The 19701-nt window shown below is 35.5% G+C and overlaps 2 protein-coding genes across 3 annotated transcripts in view; both read right to left on the reverse strand.

The window, feature by feature from the left end:
- LOC139973621 (scavenger receptor cysteine-rich domain-containing protein DMBT1-like) overlaps nt 1-19701 on the reverse strand; it is a 70369-nt gene that overhangs the window by 24456 nt on the left and 26212 nt on the right. The window lies entirely within an intron of this gene.
- Nucleotides 190-19588, reverse strand: LOC139973629 (serine/threonine-protein kinase Nek2-like). Of its 2 annotated transcripts, XM_071980447.1 has the most exons (8): nt 16151-19588; nt 9322-9475; nt 8957-9171; nt 8280-8393; nt 4188-4668; nt 3476-3633; nt 1641-1718; nt 190-575 (listed from the first exon to the last, which is right to left on the reverse strand). In XM_071980447.1, exons 4-7 carry the CDS (start codon nt 8319-8321, stop codon nt 1695-1697), a joined length of 705 nt encoding a protein of 234 aa, XP_071836548.1. In that variant the 5' UTR covers nt 8322-8393; nt 8957-9171; nt 9322-9475; nt 16151-19588; the 3' UTR covers nt 190-575; nt 1641-1694. The 2 variants fall into 2 exon arrangements, with proteins under 2 accessions (XP_071836548.1, XP_071836547.1); XM_071980446.1 differs by lacking the exons at nt 190-575; nt 1641-1718 and having other exon boundaries at nt 1816-3633; nt 16151-16260; nt 17497-19587.

Genomic DNA, 19701 nt, shown 5'->3' on the forward strand with positions numbered 1-19701 from the left:
CTCTGAATCCATCTGGTCTGGCAAAGGATCACTTTGATTTTTGGTGTCTGCAGATCCACTAGGGACAGTCTCTGCATCCATCTGGTCTGGCAAAGGATCACTTTGATTTTTGGTGTCTGCAGATCCACTAAAGACAGTCTCTGCATCCATCTGGTCTGGCAAAGGATCGCTTTGATTTTTGGTGTCTGCAGATCCACTAAAGACAGTCTCTGCATCCATTTGGTCTGGCAAAGGATCACTTTGATTTTTGGTGCACGCAGATCCACTAGGGACAGTCTCTGAATCCATCTGGTCTGGCAAAGGATCACTTTGATTTTTGGTGTCTGCAGATCCACTAAAGACAGTCTCTGCATCAACCTGGTCTGGCAAAGGATCACTTTGATTTTTGGTGTCTGCAGATCCACTAGGGACAGTCTCTGCATCCATCTGGTCTGGCAAAGGATCACTTTGATTTTTGGTGTCTGCAGATCCACTAGGGACAGTCTCTGCATCCATTTGCTCTGGCAAAGGATCACTTTGATTTTTGGTGTCTGCACAATATTGTATGGTGCAACTATCAGGATTGAGATGATTTTCTAAAAAAGAAAAAATAATTGAATATGATAACAACACAAAGATCAGAGTGATTTTCGACATAGCCGAAGTGGCCAATGGTTCATATAAACAGGCCATATATTGGCAGATTTGATGCCCCAAAACAGTGAACAATTAAACAGATACATGCCTGCTTATATGCAAACATTTTGTAAAATCAACTTTTAATCAAACTCGTCCTTGAATTGCAATATATATATATATATATATATATATATATATATATATATATATATATATATATATATATATATATATATATATATTTATATATATTTATATGCCTCTTGATCATTCAACTTAATTAGTATTCAACTGATGAATTCCAAAGACAGTAGAATCCTACAATCCAGCTGCATAGTCACTTGCAAAATTCATAAAGACTTTCAAATTACTTGATATAGAAATGTAATAACAAGCATTTACAAATATCCCAAGCTGAGAACAATTGGGAATTGTGCAGTTTTAATTGTATGGCACTGCTCCAGCATTACTGCACTGTTACTTGTCTTTGACTGTGCTCTTGGTACATATTTGTAAGTATATATGCTATATTTGTGGGTTGGTTCCAACAATCTATTTAATGACACAACTTTTGTGGCCTTACTATATGCTCTGTAAGAACTAAAAGCTTGTGAAACAAGAAATGTAGGTGAGCTCCAAAACAATATTTACATTCAAAACAAACAATACATGAAAACTCTGAAAAGCACTTTCTGAGAGGTATACGTACCTTTGACAGTTTTGAATTCATATTTATACCGTACTTTCATACTTTAAACATACCAGTTTTTAAGAATTGCTTCTTAATCTGCTTTCACCTAACCAACCCTAAATCAAGCAGTGTTGAAGGTTTTACTCAGTCAATGGTGAGGCATAGAAGTTTTAGCCTAATAACTTACCCTCATAAAATGCTATGCAATCCTCAATAGTGGGCCTCAGTTTTTCATCTCTGTTAAGCATGTTTTCCAATAGTGGCTGAAAAGTGTCATGTGTTCCAAGATGTTTAAGGCTATATTGACCCTTTTTCATGTTTGTCACCAGACCTTCTGGCTGATCAGTGTAAGGCACTGTGGTTTCGAATGGGACATGTCCATCACTCAAAATGTAATACATACCAACATCTGAAAGAAGGAAAAATACTTACAAAATAATTAAAATTGATCATAACTTTCAAATGTAATGTTTAAATTGTATGTTAATCAATTTCAAAAAGTGAGATTGAAGATTTCCTTTTTTTTTCAAGACCGTCTCCTTAGTAGTGGATCCATAACTAACGTACCGCTGAAAATCATTTTGAAAATTGACTGTTTAATGATTTATGGCATAAAAAAAGTAAAAATATTGTATAATAATGTTGTCAGATTGCTGCCAGTTTCCTGTACAGTAGAGGTGCTTGTGGCATTTGTCTTCACAGAAATAACTAAATAGATAGTGGTGCAGTAGTTGTGTGGAGACAGGTTAGTGAGAAGTGAAGTCAATTTTAAAGATTTCCACCATCCAGTGACTAACATATTTTGCATTGCTTATGGGGAAAAATCACTGCAAACCAGTTGTTTTAGGTATCATGCACTCAACTTTTACAAAATGTTATGGTTATGATCGCATGGATAGTTATGCAATTGGTTTTGAAGGACAGAAACCTGTTAAAGTTTTAAGTGTACATTATACAGTCTGTGCAATCATGATATTTTGGGATGTTGGGCCAAATTCTCTGTGTATCAGATAGTAATTAGAATGCAAGGCAAGCACATGTCGAGGTAATACAATGCAACACAATTACATTTTCAATTGAAAATTTGTTTGGGAAGTGTTTTATTATACAAATAATTTATTTTAGCATAAAAGAGTCATTTGATAACATGGTGTTTATAATCTAAGAAGAAAAGAGAGGTTGTTGCATGGATGAGTAGTTAGATCTATGTAGATTGGACAAGGTGTTTTCATAACAGTTATTAAGATTGATTATTTGTAATCTATGTAACACTAAGTAGGAGTAAAGTGGAGAAGCGTTATACTCCTTACCCAATTCCATGCTTTATCACTGATCAGAAGTAGTCTTGAAAATAACATGGAGTTAACAATATTCAAGATTGAGGCATATGAATAATAGATTCCACAATCACATTACCAGAGGTGACCGTCCACCGAACAGTGACCCTTCTTAATTTGCAAATAAGCTAACAGGGCTAAATAAACCTTCCATCGCAAAAAGTATTACTGTCATGGCAAATGAAGTTATCCCATGACTTATGGAGTACATGGCAAAACAATGTGAAATCACCCACAGTTGTCTCATTTCCAATTTTCAATTGTGACTTATAATCATTGTACAAATGTACTGTAAGTCCTTTAGTGTAAAACAAGAACTTGTATTGTTTTCTCTCGTCATCTTTCTTTACCAGGAAAACTTTCTGTCTCTACGGGAAAATCCTACTGTCCCAAAATCAAGAGCTTGTCCATTCTATTGATTTTTTTGTGACAAAATATATAATAGTCAACTCTTCAAAGAGGGCTTCACTGTTCATATATTATTGACCTAACAGTAATTGTATGAAAGCAATAGCAGGATCATTGCAAAAGCTATCACATTTTATTTTGATATCTTGAAAATGAAATATATATACTTATAATGTAATTAACATGTCTAATCTCAAGGAAGTGGTATGTAAGTGCAACCAACATAATGACATAAAGAACAGACTGGATAAAGTGGTATATACTTCACTATTCCCTCGTTAAACAAACGCTGGCTGAAACAGACAGTTTAAATCAATTTGTGAGTAATTTTTTGGCTGCCAAGATATATTTAAGTAGCTTGACAGTGGCTCAAATACAGCAGCAATCCTGTTAATCAAAGCAAATAGTTGTTATGTCTCACCTGGATATCAGATGACTTCTTGTATCGGCAACGATTGTTGCTGGTGTTTTCAGGACTTGTCGAGCAGAGAGTTCCCATTGCTTTTGTAAGAAGGGTAGTGCCATGGGTAAATTGTCTAGAAATACCAAAATCTCCCAGAAGTATCTTTTCATTGTGATCTATGAACAAACAAAAGCAATTAATGTGCAATTAGTATAGACAATAAATCCATAAAAGACAATTTGATTTCTGCACAGAATGGTGACTATTGTTACTTTTACATTACTAATAAAATAAAATTATACCTTTATATATGATTTTCTGTTTTAATTGAAGCTGTAAAGCTATTAAATTAAAAGTTTCTTCTACATGATTTTAATACCACTACAATGTTTGTGGACATTTACAAATTTAATTTGGAAAATTTGGAATGAATAACATCATTCAAAAGATTTGACTGTAAAATATAAATCAATACTGAGAGTGATAACTTGAAGGCAAACTGGGACTAACAGTTTTAGCATGCTTAAAATTGAGGGCAATTCTCATTGACCTGTGACCAAAATTACAATCATGCATGGCTCTTCTGCTGCTGTTGGTTTTTGTAATGCTGTGCAAAAGTTGTGTTGAATTTGATACAAACAAGTTAATGACCAGCACCATGGAATGGAAATCTCTAATACTCAATACAACATTCTGAAATGACTCTCAAACAAGCCCTGTGACTGCTTACCTAAGAGAACATTACTTGGTTTCAAGTCCCGGTGGAGAATGTTCAGTTGATGCAATTCTGCAATGCCGAGCATAAGTTGATAAGTTAGAGATGCTCTTTTGTTTGCTGTGAGCTGAGGTCTTAATGGGTTCCCCTTGTTTTCAATTATTTCCTCTAAGTTATATTCACAAAGGGGTGAAGCTAAATAGAGAAAGTCATCATCTTCTTCCGAAAGTGTGTTTCTTAACAAATGCTTTGATCCTTGCATGCCCTCATTAAGCACTTTATTCACAGTTTGTTCCATAGAGTGGGTGCCCTGGTTCAGTCTTTTGATTGCTACAGGCCATTGCTCATCTACCAGTCCAATGAAAATTTGTGCGCCATTGCTACCATCAGCAATTTTGTACTGCCTGCTGAAAGAAAGTCGCCCAATTGACTTGAAACAAACTCCAGAGTCTTTGTTTAGGAGCTGCTCTAACTGATGAGCCCATCGCTGTTGGTTCTAATAAAGAACAAAAATCAATTGCATTAAATCAATTTCTAACAAAACACTGACTTGAGGGAAAGAACATCCAACAGTTATTTTAACATAACTTCATCCAAGAGACCTGTATATGCTAATTAGGTAAACACTTTACACTCAGGTGGCCATGATTTTAAAACGTAAATGTAACAGACAGGTTAGAATCCACCCTCAAACACAGGACCATAGTAAGGGTCATTAGGTATACACTGTTCATTCAGTAGCCATGAAAAAGTAACTGTAACAGACAGGTTAGAATCCACCCTAAACACAGGACCATGGTAAGGGTCATTAGGTATACACTGTACATTCAGGTGGTCATATGAAAGTAACTGTAACAGACAGGTTAGAATCCACCCTCAAACACATGACCATAGTCATTAGGTATACACTGTACATTCAGTAGCCATGAAAAAGTAACTGTAACAGACGAGTTAGAATCCACCCTCAAACACAGGACCATAGTAAGGGTCATTAGGTTTACACTATACATTCAGTAGCCATGAAAAAGTAAAGTTCTGTAACAGACAGGTTAGAATCCACCCTCAAACACAGGACCATAGTAAGGGTCATAAGGTATACACTGTACATTCAGTAGCCATGAAAAAGTAACTGTAACAGACAGGTTAGAATCCACCCTCAAACACAGGACCATGGTAAGGGTCATTAGGTATACACTGTACATTCAGGTGGTCATATAAAAGTAACTGTAACAGACAGGTTAGAATCCACCCTCAAACACAGGACCATAGTAAGGGTCATTAGGTATACACTGTACATTCAGTAGCCATATAAAAGTAACTGTAACAGACAGGTTAGAATCCACCCTCAAACACAGGACCATGGTAAGGGTCATTAGGTATACACTGTTCATTCAGTAGCCATGAAAAAGTAACTGTAACAGACAGGTTAGAATCCACCCTTAAACACAGGACCATGGTAAGGGTCATTAGGTATACACTGTACATTCAGGTGGTCATATGAAAGTAACTGTAACAGACAGGTTAGAATCCACCCTCAAACACAGGACCATAGTCATTAGGTATACACTGTACATTCAGTAGCCATGAAAAAGTAACTGTAACAGACAAGTTAGAATCCACCCTCAAACACAGGACCATAGTAAGGGTCATTAGGTTTACACTATACATTCAGTAGCCATGAAAAAGTAAAGTTCTGTAACAGACAGGTTAGAATCCACCCTCAAACACAGGACCATAGTCATTAGGTATACACTGTACATTCAGTAGCCATGAAAAAGTAACTGTAACAGACAAGTTAGAATCCACCCTCAAACACAGGACCATAGTAAGGGTCATTAGGTTTACACTATACATTCAGTAGCCATGAAAAAGTAAAGTTCTGTAACAGACAGGTTAGAATCCACCCTCAAACACAGGACCATAGTAAGGGTCATTAGGTATACACTGTTCATTCAGTAGCAATGAAAAAGTAACTATAACAGACAGGTTAGAATCCACCCTCAAACACAGGACCATGGTAAGGGTCATTAGGTATACACTGTACATTCAGGTGGTCATATAAAAGTAACTGTAACAGACAGGTTAGAATCCACCCTCAAACACAGGACCATAGTAAGGGTCATTAGGTATACACTGTACATTCAGTAGCCATATAAAAGTAACTGTAACAGACAGGTTAGAATCCACCCTCAAACACAGGACCATGGTAAGGGTCATTAGGTATACACTGTACATTCAGGTGGTCATATAAAAGTAACTGTAACAGACAGGTTAGAATCCACCCTCAAACACAGGACCATAGTAAGGGTCATTAGGTATACACTGTACATTCAGGTGGTCATATAAAAGTAACTGTAACAGACAGGTTAGAATCCACCCTCAAACACAGGACCATAGTAAGGGTCATTAGGTTTACACTGTACATTCAGTAGCCATGAAAAAGTAACTGTAACAGACAGGTTAGAATCCACCCTCAAACACAGGACCATAGTAAGGGTCATTAGGTATACACTGTACATTCAGGTAGTCATATAAAAGTAACTGTAACAGACAAGTTAGAATCCACCCTCAAACACAGGACCATAGTAAGGGTCATTAGGTTTACACTATACATTCAGTAGCCATGAAAAAGTAACTGTAACAGACAGGTTAGAATCCACCCTCAAACACAGGACCATGGTAAGGGTCATTAGGTATACACTGTACATTCAGTAGCCATATAAAAGTAACTGTAACAGACAGGTTAGAATCCACCCTCAAACACAGGACCATAGTAAGGGCCATTAGGTATACACTGTACATTCAGTAGCCATATAAAAGTAACTGTAACAGACAGGTTAGAATCCACCCTCAAACACAGGACCATAGTAAGGGTCATTAGGTATACACTGTACATTCAGGTGGTCATATAAAAGTAACTGTAACAGACAGGTTAGAATCCACCCTCAAACACAGGACCATAGTAAGGGTCATTAGGTATACACTGTACATTCAGGTAGTCATATAAAAGTAACTGTAACAGACAAGTTAGAATCCACCCTCAAACACAGGACCATAGTAAGGGTCATTAGGTTTACACTATACATTCAGTAGCCATGAAAAAGTAACTGTAACAGACAGGTTAGAATCCACCCTCAAACACAGGACCATGGTAAGGGTCATTAGGTATACACTGTACATTCAGTAGCCATATAAAAGTAACTGTAACAGACAGGTTAGAATCCACCCTCAAACACAGGACCATAGTAAGGGCCATTAGGTATACACTGTACATTCAGTAGCCATATAAAAGTAACTGTAACAGACAGGTTAGAATCCACCCTCAAACACAGGACCATAGTAAGGGTCATTAGGTATACACTGTACATTCAGGTGGTCATATAAAAGTAACTGTAACAGACAGGTTAGAATCCACCCTCAAACACAGGACCATAGTAAGGGTCATTAGGTATACACTGTACATTCAGGTAGTCATATAAAAGTAACTGTAACAGACAAGTTAGAATCCACCCTCAAACACAGGACCATAGTAAGGGTCATTAGGTTTACACTATACATTCAGTAGCCATGAAAAAGTAACTGTAACAGACAGGTTAGAATCCACCCTCAAACACAGGACCATAGTAAGGGTCATTAGGTAAACACTGTACGTTTAGGTGGATATGATTTGACAAAGTCAATGTAACAGCGAGGTTAGAATCCACTCTCAAACACTAGACCATCATTAAAGGTTTTTGTTTTCTAACTACCACAGATATCCTGAATTAATCAGTCATATTTAAGTCCACAGTCTACAAACCAAGGACCATATTGAAGGTGTATACTTGAAAATATAGGAGGCTAATGAATAAACTTCAACACATTGGAATCTATGCTCAACAATGTCTTCATCCAAATAAAGTTTGCTAGACAAACACAGGCAGAAGTATGTACACTTGTAAGATAGTCTTAACACTTCTATTTACAGATCCTTGCATGAATTGTCTCTACGAAGCTTTTACTACAATGTTATGTTAGCACTGCTGGAAATAGCAATCTTCAAAATACTGCTAACTTAGCAGTATTTTGAAGATTGCTATTTCCAGTAGAAAAACATTTGTTACTCACCTGAAATGGTTTAATATTATCTGCATGATCTCTTTCATCCATTGTTTCATCTCCATTCCCTGATTCTTTGCCACTCTCTGTTTCTTTTCTATTCTTGGCTGCATTGATGGAAACCTTAATTAAAGTAATTAACACCATTAAGCGACATGATTGAGACCAAGAGCCGCATGGCATCATGATTGGGACAGTCAATCAAGAAAAAGGCAAGGATTTTGTGTACTAGGCTAAAAGAAAGCAATCTTTTGCAACCCCAAAATTAATACATGTCAGCAATTACGAATAAGAGAAGAACCCCCTTGTCATAAACATTTCATGGTTAGGGTATTGGGCCATTCAGTGCAATGTTTAAGATAATCATGTCACACTTCGAGGGACTATAGATATTAGTTCCTTGTTTGGAAGTTTGTTTAAATACAGATGATGCACCTTTGCTGTGCACATATACTCTATGTGCAACATTAAAACAACACAAACTACCATTAAATATGTTTATTACAGCTAGATAACAACTTGAACATGTTTGTATACATCCAACTTTAACAGATAAGTGTAAATAAGAATTTTCACATCCATCCATAACTTTGCCCAAGACTGAACTCTTTTCATTTAAGAAAACTACTCAAACTGTAGTTTTGCTTGGTACAGTATATGACATTGAAGGAGTGGGTACTACGCACCTTAGACTGTTGCTGCAGCCATGGTAGGTGTTTGACTCCATAGTTGTATAGCAGCTCTTCCGCTTCTTGAATATCACAAAGTGCAAATAAACACAATGCAGGAGTGCCTTCAATGTCAACTACAGTTAGCTTAACGTTCAATTCATCTTTTTAGCCATGGTTCACCAAGCGCCCAAATGTTGGTCCAATACTTGGTTCTTCTGAAGCATTCAATACTGTGAAAATGACGAAAGCATATTAAGCCAACATAAAAAAATTCTTACCAGAAAAAATAACAGAAAAAAGGCAGCAGTATAACCTGCCACCACTTTGCTACTGAACAAGCTACCAATATATTTACAGGAATCAATAACTGTTTTACTCACCAGAATTCCTGTCCTTTGGATTTGAAGAAAAATCGGAATCCAGTAGAAATGTTTTGCTCTAGTATATCTCCTTCTTCCCCTGTGAGCAGTTTCCCACAGTACTCGAGCAGAAAGTCTCCCTTTTCAAACTTTTGACTTGCAAATACGCCTCTTCCTAAACCGCAAAGCAAAGTGCAAATATTTACAAGTTTTCATTGAAAGTGTAAATATAAATAAATATAAATATAAATATAAATAAATTAATATATATATATATATATATATATATATATAAATATATATATATAAATATATATATATTTATATATATATTATATTTATATATATTTATATTTATATATATACATATATATATATATATATATATATATATATATATATATAAATAAATATATATATATAAATATATATAAATATGTATATATATATATATAAATATATATATATATATATATATATATATATATATTTATTATATTTAGAAAATATATTGGAATCTTCGGCCCCCCTGGGACTTTCGTCTACACACTTGGCAGTCGAATGAAAAGTACAAAGTGTAACACAATGAAAGTATGACGCTAGGTAAGTGTAAATGGCATTAATGGAATTTGAACCAAATAAACCATGACTATACAGGAAGCGGATTAAGGAGCAAAGAACGGATTACATATGTTTGTAGAACTGATAGTTGTTAAGGGGTCCTAAGTCTTTGCTGAGGCCGGTGATGTCAGACTTTATACGAAAGATTCAATCGATTTCTTTACTATCAGTTCAGGCTTTCACAGTTTATTGGTGATATTATGGCAATAAAACTCCTTTCATTCCTCAACTGAAAATGTGTATTTCATTTTCGGACTGAAAACGTGTATTTTATTTTCGGACTGAAAACGTGTATTTTATTTTCGGACTGAAAACGTGTATTTCATTTTCGGACTGAAAACTTGTCGGACTGAAAACTTGTCGGACTGAGGGTTGTACCCCACCTGTACAACAGTCCAATGACCATGGCACTGTATTGATATCTTACCACTTCCTTTTGAGAACTTGGAGAAATGGCATGGCAGAGAAAAGGGATGCAGATTGCAAAGGCTTTGCTAATGAAGGCAAAGTAAAGTGGACAAGATCCATACCTAGCTATTAGACTACAGGAATACACCAAGAGATAATATTCTCAAATCACCTGTACAACGACTGTTTGGACGAAGGACAAAGACCCTACTTCCAACAACTGAACATTTACTCGAGCCAAAAATACTGAAGCCAGAGACATTACACAAAAGACTAGTAGAGAAGAAACAAACACAAAAAAAACCCTATTTTGACAGACAGACAAATATATTACCAGAACTGCAACCAGGAGATAATGTTCACATATACAGACTGACAAAAGTTGGAAACCAGTCACTATTGTATCTAATGCTGAACAGCCCAAATCATACATTGTAGAGACAGGTGAAGGTGTACAGTATAGACGCAACCGCAAACATTTACTTCAAACTGGTGAAACATTTAGTTATGACGACAATGATATAGTTAATTCTGACAATGAACAAACCTCTTCAGAGGACCAAACCACGAACACTGATTTATGAAGAAGTATTAGAGCAAATTTAGACAAAACCACGTTGGCACAGTGACTATGAAATGTGACCAAAGGAATTTAATTATTTCTGATAGTGAAGCGATAGTCATTTGGTAACCTAGAACCAGTTGTCAAATCTTTGCTAGAAATTGATTTTATGGTTATGCAGTGTTAGGTAAAAGTATATTTTTTCTCATCCGAGTCCTTAAATTTATTTTAACTGAAAAGGGGAGATATAACATGTTGTACTCATTCTACAGTATTTTACTTTACACCTCCCTTTAGCAACCACAATATGTCCTGTTGTAACCACCAACCTACCTTAAGAAGCATGGGGCTGTGGTCACTCTCAGGAATGTTTGTATATGACATATATATGATGCATGTTAGTAGAAGTAGTTAAGAACAATGAATCTGTTATAATGACACACTCTGAATGCAGTAGTCAAATGAAAAATCCTCAAAGTTTGGGATTTTTACAAAAAAACGTTTTTGCCTGTTTTGATGTTCCATGTGTTTTGAGCCTGGGTATTGTACTGTATTTCAAGGTTATTCAATTCAATACTGTGCAGTTTTTAATTTCATATTAAAAAAATACTATTTGCAATGTACTTGTCTGCTCCTGGTTGAATTCATTTAATTAGAAGACTTAAAAAATGAATTTCAACCAGTATATTACATGTATGTACAGTGTAGTGTGTACAGTACTTACACTGCACTGGGTGTATATGTACGGAGTGCCATGACTTCCAGAAGACTATGTTTAAACCTAACACTAATATACACACTGTACATATTCAAATGGTTAAATTAGAAGACTTTACTATTAAATGAATTTCAGCTAGTACATACATCTATGTACAGTGTGTACTGTACATACACTGTACTGGGTGTATATGTACAGTGTGTATATTAGTGTTAGGTTTAAACATAGTCTTCTGGCACTCATGGCACTCCGTACATATACATCCAGTACAGTGTATGTACTGTACACATTGTACATACATATATATGTACTGGTTGAAATCCCAAACTTTGAGGATTTTTCATTTCAAAATAAGGCAAAACACCCTCCTGAAATTTTTTGTACAAACAGGGTGGTACTATATATCTCTTCGAGAAAAAATTATCAGATTTTTTTGAATTTGACACGTTTTGAGTTATTGGCCGTCAAAGACGACCTCTTTTGTACATCTGAGCAACTTAACAACTTCATAAATTAATATTGAGAACAGCTAGAACCCTGAAATTTGTTAAGGTGAGGTGTAAGAACTTTATACTAATAATTCAAGTATAAAACCCTGACAGCTCTAACATGGTTACTTTGGTAAAAAATTAGCATCAAAACCCCTACCTCATGCTGAATCGCATCATGAAATAGCAACTTAAGAGTTGCACAACTTGCAAACATATTATAGGAAAGCATTGTAATCATTATTTTGTAATGTTTATACTAGAAATAATAACATCTGAAAAAATTAAGTACCCTGAAGCAATGGTTTAGGAGCAATTCATCACTAAAAATGGCACATTTTTTAGTGAAAAGTACAAAAATCGAATATTTTGACACTTTTAAGTTGACCTAACTCAACAAGACTATTTTTGTAGCCTAATTTTTTATTTTCCTGTTCTATGGGATAGACTCTATAGGCTTCTGTAATAGAAAGGTAGTAGAATGTTTAATTGCTGAGAAATGAGACCTCAAAAGTCAAGAAAATGTCAAAATGCCATGGTGGCGACAAATTGCGGAATTTCAAAGTGTGATAAATCGGCCAATTGTAAAGAAATGCAACTGAAATGTTCAGAATATGCTTGTTTCATGGTGGTCCAATCATACAAAAAGTTTGGGAATTTTTCAGATGTCAAACTACAACATACCCCAAAATTTGGTGATTTGATATGGAATGACCCATCACTTAATAGCTACATTTAGCTTCGATAGAAAACCGTAGATAGCTGTTAGTACTAACATACACTCTTGAAGGCCCTTTGAAATAGTATACTTGAGCTGTCATTAGAACATTAAGATGCTTACTTAGGTCACACAAAGGTCAGTCACTTGTGTTACTTGAAATAAAGCTGATCATGGCATTTTGTAATAAAAACAATTGCATTATATCTCAGTAACTCACAGGATTGAAGAAACCTAATAACCTAATATGTATCTTTCAAAAAGCACATTCCATGTAAAAAGTTCACCGCTCCTCTTAAAATCTGCTAGTTGCATGTTGCATATAATGATATGCTGTATTGGCCCCAAATATGTCAGATTTTCAAATATGGTTACCTTTGGTAACAATTCTTAAAATATTTTTATTAACACCCTGGAGGCTGGAGGGAATTAATTACCTCAATGAGACATACACCCATCATGTACATTCACTTAGGATGTCAGAGAACAATTTAGAGAGTAAACACCCCAGGAACGTATTTTTATTTTAAAACTCCTATATTTATATCATGCTATAATTTGGGACATATAGTCATATAGATACAGACTGCCTTTAACTTAAACCAGTCACTTGTCCGGCATTGTTTGGTCACATATGTGACATTGTATCCATGCACATACAGAGTGTTCATTGTAAATGTTGCCTTGTTTAAATCTGAATGTGTCCAGGAGCATGGGGGTGCATGGTTGGACATGTGGCATCAGCAAATCAGTGAATGCCACCATTCTCAACCAAATTAGGCAAACTTAAAATTGTTTGTGACATAACATGTGCTTCACAACACACCATTTAATCAATATTAATAATATTGGAGGAGAAAGGGAGAGGGAAGGGATGTCGGTATTAAAATTCACATTTTTCTCTGTATGTAACTAAGCAGTAGCGTGCTCAAGGAGAGTTGTATAACATTAGCTGAACCTCAATACTGTACCAAGATACTGTACTGGGACATAGCATTCAGGTTATTCCATACTCAGAGTACTTTGGCCTTGACTGCAATTTAGCTAAGAATGTATGAAGGGCTGGAGTCTACATGCTACATGGTGAAGTAGATTGTAGGTTTTGGAGTGCAGGCATATGTAGAGTAAATCACACTCTGCTACATTACATTTGAAACACTAGTAAGATGATTGAAAATTTAGTGATAAAAGATGTGTATTCTTCTTTATCTGTGAAGAATTGGCAGTAGTGAAACTATTGTGTGGTTCATTCAATTCCATTGGCTCGGGATGGTGATGGATTCCAATCTTAAGTGTATTAGGAACTGTAGTATTTCACTGTCAAATATTAGTGGACACTTAGTATGTCATAAGCAACAAGCACATTTGGCTTCGGAGGTTGCTTGCACAGTTTAGCTGTGGCTCTGCTGTACACATGATCACCAAGCTTTAACATGTTACTTTATTTAATCCTTGTTAAAAAGTTTAGTTAATGACAGCAAATTAAAATTTAATTGAAGAATTTTCAACAACCAATGTCAATGAAATCAAGATTGCATTATATCTAAAACAGGTTTCCAATGTTTGCAATGTAATAGTACTTAGTATGTGGTAACTGCTGGTATGCAATTTATGTGAATACACGTCACCTATTAGTGACACTTAAACCAAGTAACCTAAAAAAAAAAAAAAAATTCTTATCCACACCCTGAAATAATCAAGGGATTCAAGGGAGTGTAACACGCTTTCAACCCAGACCAATTAGAATTATATTACTAGATTAAATTGCCTGAAATGGTTTGTTAACCCATACTGACAACATGATAATTGTACTGTAAGCCAAGTTGCAAACTGTGCCATTGCTATTTATGTCATCTGTGCAACAGACTAATAACCATGGCATTGGAAATTTCCAGTTTTCTTTGACAATTTGATATGCTGAATCTCAAATTCAAGCAGTTATGTTTATGGTCAAAAAGTTACTGACCAGGCTAGTGAAAGTTAAATTCAAGGATCAGTTTGGGTCATTTTATAACAAAAATGTCAATGTTTCCAAAGGTTTACCTTCCCTGAAATGGCAATGGATTTGGTTGAACATATCCATAATTCATGACGATGCAGGGAAACTTCAGATCAGGGCAGATGAGGGTGTAAGAGGGATATGGTAAATAGCTGATCATCTCAGCTTAGGATCAAGTATCCTTAGTGTGCATGAATGAAAATTGACTAATTGAATGGTGCTCCTGATTTTTTACTTTTGAATGTAACTGTATCTATTGTCTGTAAAGGCCAGTTGGAGATTATATTTAAAGGACCTTCAAATACACTCTTTGCTACTTCATGCATGTTCTTTTAGTTATATGATTTACAGTTAAAATTAATTGTATTTAATTTCCTTAATTCTTACAAATTGATCCCTTGTTTAAAGCTACAAACATCAAATATCTGTGTTTTGAAACATCAAGGTAATTTTAGGTAACTGTATGCCTCTTAACAATTCCCTTTAAATGGGTTGGTTTATACATGGAGGTAAATCCATAGCAGGGTATGGTTACCTGAACCTACAAATAGCTTGAGGCTCCATTGCTTGTTAAGTTGTAGATAGTACAGATTACATTTTGTTGACCTAGCTGGATTCAGGTCACTCTATGGTATACCAATGGACTTAGACATAATTAAATTAAAAGGTTTTATTAATGTTTTTTTCTAAATCTTTTGTGCAATCAGTGTCAAATATAGTATGCTAGAGCTTTGTGCTTGAGGATCATGAATCAGCTAAAGAAGAAATTGTGAAAAAAAGGACTGGAGCAAGCTGGTAGCACTTCTGGATATAGATAATTATCAGTCGGTAAGGTTCCAGAGAACCTGTACAAGCACCAATAATTTCACAAATTTCAGGTTAATAGTGTGACCAACCCACCCCCACCCCTACCAAGATAATGAACCATGTAGATTATAAGCTTGACTATTTTCATAAAGATCCTCTAATTATGCCTTTGGCTTTTTCTTAGAATTATTATTAATAAAAATATTCTTAATTTTTTTTCAGGATGTGTCAGGGTCAATTTTCTAGCTGCAGTAAATTGCATTAGAATTAGAACTTAATCCAATCTCAGAGATAGGCTTTGTTTAAAGACTCCTTCTCTTTCCTTGTTTAACAAATTGGAGCAGGAAATGTGTCACAACAATTCATCAACCGTGTGAACTGTACCTTCCACATTAATTAACACTTAAGGCCCACATCACGGTTAGGGCAGGTGGGATTAATATAGCAGTGCAAAAGAGGCAAATTGCAAGTTAAGTTGAATCAGTCATGTACATAAATAGTATATCAAAAAATAATTGCAGGACATTACCTTTAAGGGGAACTTGCTGTACGAGAAAGCCATCTCTGTCTTTTTTTTTTTTTTTACATATGACCGTGCCACTTCCTCCGGCTTTTCTCTCTTTCTTCTCATAATTAGGACTGAAAAGCAATGCATAATTCATATTTAGCATAACATATCAATCATATTACAAAAAGGCTTAACCCATTTTCAAGATTCATTATGTTAAATATTCATATAACAATATACCCAATGTTATATTACTATAGTCTTTGAATTTTAATACAACAATGAGGAAACTCATTTAAGTACACATAGAGTGATTTCATGTGATATGCATTGTTATGTTAATGAGGCAAAGTCTCACTGGAAAGAGGCTGGTCTATTGCAAGAACTACATTAACTTTGAATACCTGCTGTAGATCCAATCCTATCTAATTTTACAAGCTCAAGGTTGTTATCAGCTCACAGCAGTCACAAGAAATAAAGTGTAGCCTAGCTACTTGACTATTGTTGCAATTTCAGATGAATTCATTCCAGCCACTGTGCCCTGATTTGACTTATAGACTATAGTGTTCTTCAATAAGTGTGCAGCTATCTGGTCTTCTATTACAATAGTCAGTTATCCCCCTAACATGAGGTCCTCCTTCCATCTAGATCATACATGTATGTAATTCACAGCCTTTCCCTGTGACCACATTGCTAAATCAACCTTGAGACTGCAAGATTAGGCGTGTAATGCCCTAACTGTACCCACGTAGCCTTAGTTAACTTAAAGCTACATAGTAATTAGTACTACTACTACTACTAGTATTTAGCTAACAAGAGTCAAGACCCCCTTGGCCACGCCATGGCTAGTCATTGCCAAACTTAAGCCTTAAAATCCACATTTAAAGCACCAAAAATGATTAAAAAAGACTTAAATGATACTCAAATGCTTCTTAAGAAAACATGAAACAAACAATTACAATTAGTTGTCTTCTAATTATACCTTGGAAATCCGTAACAGCCGATGTGGTTAGGCCACTGGCAAATACAACACAGTGTGTAAAGATATCTTTTCTGAAATATTTTGGAAATTTTGATATTTAGAATTTCTTCATTTTAAACACATGTGGTGGTCGAGAACATACTTTAATTTACTATAGACTTGCTAACATCAGATTGATTGGTTGCTTTAAATACAATAGGCTATGTAAGTTTTAGGATGATGATGAAGAAACGGTCGATCGTAGGTATAAAGGTCTTTTAGTCTTAGACGTCCTAGACCTAGGTGATATATTTACCAACGCTTATAATATGTATATATATTTATTTCTTAAGCTAATGAGTAGCTACACATAAGGGGTAAAGTAAAAAAGGCAAATGGAACTTACCTCTTGATCAACAATTTAATATTAAATCGAAAAACGGTTAGATACGAATATAATTTGGCTTCAGATTGCGAACGTCCAGACTTTGCCTCATTTGGTTATCGGCCGGTCCGAAAACTTTCAGTAAAGAGGCCTTTGCGGTTGTCTCACGGATCATACAATCAGATATGATGAAGAAATCACAGACAGTCAACGTCATAACCCAGTGAGTAGTGACTCAGTATATGGCAATAACCACTACTTTGAACAGATCCAGCTTTTTTCCCGCCTTTGGAGAGATCCAGCTTGAAACTTTGTAATCATTGTTCGTACTGTACAAGTTAACCTGAATGTCGATCTATTAATAAATTAACACACTTTAGAGCGTCCCGGGCTTGCCCCTGATATAAACACTAGGCTGACAACAGCTCAAGGTTGTATTTGGACATTCCTCCCTTAACTTAAATTCATGCGCTGTTAATTAAGTGTGTTCCTTGATACAGTGAGATTTCTGGATTTGTTAATAACTTGAAGCAGATCATAGAGACCGTATATGGTTGGCCACAGTGGACAAAATTAGGAAATTTATGCCGACATATATTCGATTTAATGCTCACATAAATTCGGTTTAATACTGACATTAATTCTGAATCAAATACATTTTTATATCTACATAACTTTGATTTCATGTAGACATGAATTCGAATTAATGCTGGCATATATTCAAATAAATGCTGGCATATATTCAAATTATAATGCTGGCATAGAATCAATTTTAAGAGGGCATAGCCTGTAATTGATTTTATGTTGGCATATTTTCGATTTAATGTCAGCATATAGTCGATTTATAGTCAGCATATATTTAATTTAATGCTGACATATATACATATATTCGATTTATTGCTGACAAATATTTGACCAATTGTATTGCGGGAATATATTTCTGCATATTTTTACTTCCGACAACAATTCAGCCACATCTGACTATGGTATAGGCCATACTGGAAATAATTGCTGATTTAATGTCCATACGAATTAAACTTATTTACCGGTTTCGGATTCTATTTAATAACGGCATTCATTTTCAGCCGATCACCATGCAGCTTCATGATATGATATAAATAATATAAATGAAATGAAATTATATAAATACTCCTAAAAAAATAGTCTACAGTCCCGCTCGCGTAAATTACTGGATATGTGTACGCGCACATGATCGTATAAAAAGTCGTATTAAAAAGTACAACCGCGTATAAACTCGTTGACAAACAAATTGCCGCGTAGACGCCGCGTAGACACGTCGTATAATCCCTGTACGAGTTTATACCAAGGAAATGCTATTGTGCTAAATGAATATGAATTAAAGTCGCCGAAAGAATTAGTGAGATGTTTGAACCAGCCGTTTCTTAAATCGTAGTTTAAGACGTGATATTCACCAACAGCGAAGAGATGGTAGGTAAAGTGTTTGCCGGCATAAAACTTAACTTTTATATACAAATATATATACAGTATAAACAAATAACCTACATGCAAACTGCACACATATGGTACACCGCGCCGTGTATAGGAACAAGTCACGCCCATAGGCGTACGAGGCGGGGGGGGGGGGCAGACTGCCCCCCCAATTTCCAGAGGACAAGAAATTCGGGCAAAAGTCCTGAAAAATTCGGGCAGCCTAAGAGGAGAAAAAAAAATATAAATATGTAGTAGCTTGCCCGAATCTTTTCATATTTTTGCCCGAAAATGCCGTGGAGAGCGTTCTGTGTTATTTGTTTTGTGACATTAATATTAATATAACTTTATAAGCCTAATGATTTTCTTTATTTAGCATCATGATGCCCGAATATTTTCTCGTAAGCGCAGCTCATCTGGGCTACCACGCTTTTTGCACTATCGCCCAAAATTATTAACAGGGAACACTGCTCCCCCACAAACCGAAATGGTCCCGTACGCCTATGGTCAAACCCTGTGTATATTAAACTGAGTGCATCATGACATATGCACAGTGCACGCCGTACTACCAGGGACGTCGCTAGAGGGGCGGTGTGGGGTCACACTCCCCCAATCCTGGTAAAACTGACGATATTTGGAAAATTTTAGTGCAAAAGTCAAAATTTTCGACTGACGCACTCATACATATATTCTTCATTCATTACTCATACATATATATTCACTTTACATATATTCTTGTAATTTGTGAATGACCTAAAATTTTCGGTCCAGTCATAT

Source organism: Apostichopus japonicus, chromosome 9 (assembly GCF_037975245.1).
Source record: "Apostichopus japonicus isolate 1M-3 chromosome 9, ASM3797524v1, whole genome shotgun sequence".
Lineage (NCBI taxonomy): Eukaryota > Metazoa > Echinodermata > Holothuroidea > Aspidochirotida > Stichopodidae > Apostichopus > Apostichopus japonicus.

Bases quoted from the DNA above. Each gene is read 5' to 3' on its own strand.
- LOC139973629 (XM_071980446.1), bottom strand. From the start codon at position 8,321: ATGGATGAAAGAGATCATGCAGATAATATTAAACCATTTCAG. The intron at 4,669-8,279 runs GTGAGTAACAAA...GTTCTTTATTAG, and splicing joins ATAATATTAAACCATTTCAG to AACCAACAGCGATGGGCTCA. The intron at 3,634-4,187 runs GTAAGCAGTCAC...GTTTGTTCATAG, and splicing joins ACCAAGTAATGTTCTCTTAG to ATCACAATGAAAAGATACTT.